A 5,887-nucleotide genomic window follows, 5' to 3' on the forward strand; every position below is an offset into this window, starting at 1 on the left:
TTGCAACATACGATTTTGAACATAATAAAACCATTGATATAAACCCAAAATGTACTCCTTCAATGATTAGGGAAAAAGGGGGAACAAAAAAAAAGGGGATTTACAATTGATATATCATCTTTCCTAATTATTCATTTTCTCATAAACATGACTACAATGACCACCACAAGCAAAACTATCACAATCTGTAGTGTCCCAACATACTTCTCGAATTTCTTCATTCTTTTCTTTAGGATACGAATCTCTTCCTTCATTTGTCGATTTTCTTGACTTATCTCACTGACATCTGTCTTGTGAAAGGTTGGGTTGATGTTGTCCTGGGTAACAAGATTCACTCTTGGTTCTTCTACAGGGTCACACCAAGAAAAGAATCCACATTCATGAGGTGCATTGGGGCAGCAATAGTGCAACCTGTGTTTGCTATTAACATTCTCGGATATTCTAACAAGAACCCTCTTCTGACAGTAGCATACAACATTTATGAATTTCAGAGATGAACCTCGGATGCTATCATTCACACTTGCTGATAACATTATGTACCTGAAAAATATACATTGAAAAAAAATATATTAGGATTACATCTTCCAATGATGCCATTCATGCAAATAATACCTCTTTGACCTAGTTTCATGCTTCTTGGAGCATTGCTTTGGTTTGTCTAAATAACACTAAGAATGAGAAAGGTCATTCTCAATTAGATATGAGACTCATAGGTTACTGTCCTCCAATTATTGGGTTTTTAGGGACCACAAACAACAGACAACCCAAGTGCATTATTAGTAAAAAAACTTTGAAGAAGACAAAGTCTTTTCCTCAATAGTATACATTTCAACTACATTCTTAAGTCTTTTCATCAAGTAAATTTCTTAATTGTGCAACAAGGTAAAGAAATTTAATAAATTTAGTATACAGATAAACAGTAAAGTACAAATAAACAAATAAAGAAATCTGTTCTATTAATTATACAGATAAACAGTAGATATTGAAGAAATAGTAAAGAAATTTAGTAAATTTCTTCCTAAATTGTGTGATTCTCAGAGTAAGGGCGATTCTTCCTAAATTGTGCCAAAACCCTGTATATATGCAGCGATTCTCAGAGTAAGGGCGATTCTCAGAGTAAGGACAATGATACTTCACAGTAAGGACAAGGATACTTCACACATTTCAGGAAATGGGGACAAAAATCCAACCAAATACCGCATACTTAGGATTCGCTGGAGAGAACTTGCTTTTTGCCGGGGGCTATCGACTTTGTCGGACTCTATTCCACCATGCCGTAACGCACCTCTCCTTTGTTGGAGAGGGTAACAGTTAGGGCAGAGGGTTTTGGTGATTAGCTAGGACAGGGCATTTGGGGATTTTTAAAAAGGTTTTATGTCTTTTTACATTCCAAACAAACATTAGTGTTATGGCGTCAGATTTTTGGGTTTCAATGTAAAAAACAAAACACGAGGGGGGTTATGTAATTATGACAAATGCGAGGGGTGGTGGATGTAAATTTGTCTCTTTTTTTTTTTCCCATATTTTAGAATCTCAAATCCTAAATCTCCACCCAATAGCTAAAATGTAAACTCTATACGCTATATCGTCTAACAAAAGGTGTGCATCCCAAAAGAAACTTATAGGCTCTGTTTCCATATAGGAGTTTACACAATAAAAAAATTTCCAATTTTTGCATGAGATAAAATTTATTGTAAAATGTTACCGTAAATTTTTTCAATATTTGTTTGTCACTTATTTCCCATTACTAAGATTATTTAAAATAATTACATAAGATGTCATTATAACAGATTTGAATTATGCAACCCATATTATATATGCTTATAAAATTTAGAATTGAAATCACGTTCCACAAGTTGGCAATTCTGAATTATAGTTTTTGAGAATTAGAAACTAAATCAAACAATGGTTAGATTGTGTGGTGGTTGCTGAAATCAAATGTATTTTTTTTGCTAATGACATCGACATCTATGTCTAACTAGTCCTATGGGTCCATACTAGCCCCATATTACAACTAGTTCCATGAAAAAACAAGAAAAGCCTTTGCCGGTGCACAGGACCACCTTGAAGTAACACCTTGAATAAACTTGGGATTGATGTTCCATGAAACTACATTGAGTCTCATTTATACAGAAATGGATATTTTCAATAAATGAGATAGCTATCGTATTCCTGGAATTTATCTCATTAAATATTTTTAATCATTTCTATATTTGTTTATGTGTTCAAGTTTTTTCCTATACATCAGGAGATTTGATCTGTCTAATTTATCAAGAACGTCCCTTGTATTCCTTTCTTATTTTCCTGGCACTAAAGATTAGGCTATGTTTGGTAGCCAAGAGAAGAAAAGAATAGAAAATTTTAAAAGAAAAGAGAAGAAAATAAATGAAATGGTGAGAAAATAAAAAGAGTATGTATGTTTGGTAACCAAGAGAAGAAAAGAAAAGAAGAGAAAAAAATCAAAAAAATTTGAATTTTAGAAGAGAGATAGACACATAGGAAATCATTGTGTAATCATTAATTTTTTGTCTTATTATGTTTTCATATTTTCTCTTGTTTTCTTGTGTTTTTTGCAAGAAATTTTTTTTTTTTGAAGCAAAAGAAAACTTCACAATTCCCAAAATGAATTTTGAATTTCAAAAACTGAATCTTCTTTGGGTGAAGACATACCAAGTGCAAAGAGAGATTCTTAACCCAAGAAAAAAGTACAAAAGTGTACTTTACTTTTTTCTTTTTTTCCCCCAAACATGATATGATAATTGACTAATCGACATGGCAACTGTTTTAATCCATAGACAAGCCATAGACAGTACTTAGCTATAGAACCAAGAGGGGCAGGGACAAGCTGACACAGGTGCTTCACCAGCGTTCTTAACCAGCAAGCACCACCACCACCAACTTGCAAAACCAAACCTTAATATGATATGATAAGTGAGCACAAAGAGAGGTGCCGAGAAGAAAATCAAGCAAGATATAGGTCAAAATTTTATTAAATGGAGTATAACATCAGTTTGGTGGCAGAAACTTGAATTTATTTCTTGTATAACACTAATATAGATAATGATCAGGAACAAGAACACACTTCGGGAGCCATCAGAATCTGCGAATCTGATGGATAAAAAAAGCATTCTTAGCCATGATATGATAAGTGAGCACAAAGAGAGGTGCCGAGAAGAAAATCAAGCAAAATTTTATTAAATGGAGTATAACATCAGTTTGGTGGCACAGACTTGAATTTATTTCTTGTATAACACTAATATATATAATGATCAGGAACAAGAACACTCTTCGGGAGCCATCAGAATCTGCGAATCTCTGTTAGATCCTTCTATTTGGAGGTTGTCTCCATCAGCCTGATTGACTCAGACACATTTGGGTGAAACCAATACTGCCACATGTAGAAGATTTTGACTGGCTTCAAGCTTTGAAAAGGTGTTGATGGTTGACGAGACCTCAAGAGCAAGGGCTTCCATGTGCCTAGCAGGTGTGCTCTTTGTGAAGCAGGGGAAGGAACTGCTACTCATATTCTTTCTGTATCCATCATTAAGTGTTCCTGCACCTCATCAGATCCCTTGCCAAGATCTGTTTCAAACAAACCATTTCCCATTTCAACACTTCCAAGTAATGAGCTGCTCAATATTTGAGGGAAGAAAGGATGATTAAAGTACACGATCGAGTGCAAGATTTTCCAAGAGGAAAATTCCCAGAAAAACAGTGTCTTTTATAACAAACAAGGACTCCCATAACATGCAAGTGAAGATGCACTGTATATTCAACGATCCTTATCATACCAGGTCAGTTGATATTTCCAAATTCCTAATTGCCGCCATTTCCATATCCTTTTGAACTGCTTCCTTCCTCAGTCTTAGTTGTTCTGCTCTTTCAAGGCGCCCTTCAGCCAACAGTTCATTGAACTTATCTTTAATAACAAGCAAAGGGTCGCGATCAACCAGCTCAGAATTCCGGTAGGCTTCCCTAAGCATAGCAGTTTTGATTCCACCTTTTAGGGACATATAGAAGATTCCTGAGTGCCTCGTGAAAACACCAGGGAATGCATTGGAGAACCGATACTCCTCGCTAAACTTCCCCAATATTGGCACAGGCATCCTTTTGAGGATGGACAGTGAAAGCAACTCATGGAAAAGTCCCACTGTCCTCTTCTCCATCTCCGGCGAAGCCTGATCCAACTGTGACGCATCAGCATAAGGAGATATATAGGGAAGCTCCATCCAGTCTCTGGTCCATTCCCTCATTTCTTTCCTGAGGAAGAAACCCTTAGGGAGCTTGACATTAAAGGCAGGCCTGACTCGGATCCCTGTTAACCTGGACTCTTCCTCTGCTCTTTGTTCTATAACTGATTGAGCGTAGTCTGGGTTCCAGGAGACCAATTCCAAGAATGATTTTCCCTCACCAGGGCTCCCAACCAACCTAAATAATTGTTGATATTTGGGCACCATGCTACACAAGAAATCATCTGGGAACCCAAATTCCCTCTTGACGTGAACCAATTTATCGGCGCTGACCACTCTATCTCTGGACATCATGAGCAATTTACACAACTTCGCCACCATGAAATGCTCATTCCCAGCTTTAATATGCTTCTCTTTCTCCAGAAACCGGCAGAGACGATCGCTGGCACGGACGAATGGGACAGGCTCAGTTTTAGGTTTGATCCGATCAAGGTAGATATCGAAGAGTCCAGGGAATCTATCGATGAATGTCTTGACCTTAACCTGGAGACGCAACCTTTCTCTTCGCTTCTCCAGGTAACGAAGTGGAATAACCTGTCCAGGTTCATTCAAAACCTCCTTCACAACTTTGGTACAGAGCCTCCATTCCTTATCATCTTCAATTGCCTCATCCAAATCATGTTCCTTACGCCACACGACCTTAAGACTTGAAATGGATACAAAAAATTGGGTCCAAACCCTAACCCTACAATCCCCATCAACTAAGAGAGACAGCAGTGAGCTTCTTGCAGAAATCCAATCCCACTGACGAGCCCAGACTCTTGAGCTCATGAGATTACAGGAAATGGAAGATCGATTAAAGAAACGCATTCCTCCTTACACTTGTTCACATTATATAAAATATGAACCAATTCAGCAAGGGTACAATTAAAGAACGCAAAATATCAAGTAAAAAGCATTTACTAGTGAAACAAAGACAAATCCATAGCATATATTCGGTTCATAAACTTTGGAGGCTATTGACGAAACAGTTAACAGCGTTGTATGTAAAAGTATACAGGAGGCACTTGTGAAAGTATCATACAAAGAACACTCGCTACTGCTTAATTAGATCTTAGAAGTCCTCAGCATGTTACCCAACCTCTAAACTGCAGCAGATCACGTCCTCCTTAGACAATCCTAAACATCTGAACAATTCCATTATGGACAACTGGATTTGATACTTAAGATCCTGCCTCAGTGTTGTAGAGTTTAGTTTGTCATCATCACAATGCATATAATAGTGGTGGTTTTTCTTAAATGAAGAAAAATAGTGTTCTTCTGTTGCTTGGTAATAGGACTTCCAAAACATGGCAATAAATTCTAGATAACTAGGGAGAGAGATACTTACAGAGAAGAGCGCCGCCACAGCAATTGACTGGGAACTAGCCGGAGAAGATGAAGGGGACGGGACAGGGGGCAGGGGGCAGGGGGCAGGGGGCTAGGGTTCAAAAACACAGAAAACGAATAAATGAAGACGACGAGTTTCTTCGATTTGGGATTTTGGGTTTTTCTCTTCGACCAATCTTGTTCCGACTTCCGAGATTCGAACCTATGCTATTCAAGCTTTCCCCTCTGCACTTAGCATCAAATTTTCACCAAAACTAGCTCAAGCTTAGAGGGATTCGGACCGTCTGTAGCGCGGGGTAGACAGGTTT

General features: G+C 37.7%; 2 protein-coding genes across 3 annotated transcripts; both read right to left on the reverse strand.

Annotated features, from left to right (window-relative positions):
• LOC122088276 lies at positions 1-1,342 on the reverse strand. 2 transcript variants are annotated; one of them, XR_006143029.1, is made up of 2 exons: positions 1,205-1,342; positions 1-540 (listed from the first exon to the last, which is right to left on the reverse strand). XR_006143029.1 is itself a non-coding variant. In XM_042657478.1 (2 exons), exons 1-2 carry the CDS (start codon positions 1,200-1,202, stop codon positions 132-134), a joined length of 414 nt encoding a protein of 137 aa, XP_042513412.1. In that variant the 5' UTR covers positions 1,203-1,342; the 3' UTR covers positions 1-131. The 2 variants fall into 2 exon arrangements, 1 of the variants encoding a protein (XP_042513412.1); XM_042657478.1 differs by having other exon boundaries at positions 1,198-1,342.
• A 1,823-nt stretch (positions 1,343-3,165) lies between these two features.
• On the reverse strand, positions 3,166-5,881 carry LOC122088264 (protein WHAT'S THIS FACTOR 1 homolog, chloroplastic-like). The gene is made up of 2 exons (XM_042657464.1): positions 5,581-5,881; positions 3,166-5,071 (listed from the first exon to the last, which is right to left on the reverse strand). The coding sequence occupies exon 2, from the start codon at positions 5,058-5,060 to the stop codon at positions 3,786-3,788; it is 1,275 nt and encodes a 424-aa protein (XP_042513398.1). The 5' UTR covers positions 5,061-5,071; positions 5,581-5,881; the 3' UTR covers positions 3,166-3,785.
• Between the last annotated feature and the right edge of the window lie 6 nt (positions 5,882-5,887).

The sequence above is a fragment of the Macadamia integrifolia genome, chromosome 9 (assembly GCF_013358625.1).
Source record: "Macadamia integrifolia cultivar HAES 741 chromosome 9, SCU_Mint_v3, whole genome shotgun sequence".
In the NCBI taxonomy this organism is placed as follows: Eukaryota; Viridiplantae; Streptophyta; class Magnoliopsida; order Proteales; family Proteaceae; genus Macadamia; species Macadamia integrifolia.

What these genes read in the sequence shown, in the direction of transcription:
- LOC122088264 (XM_042657464.1), bottom strand. Translation starts at nt 5,060, where the DNA reads ATGCGTTTCTTTAATCGATCTTCCATTTCCTGTAATCTCATGAGCTCA.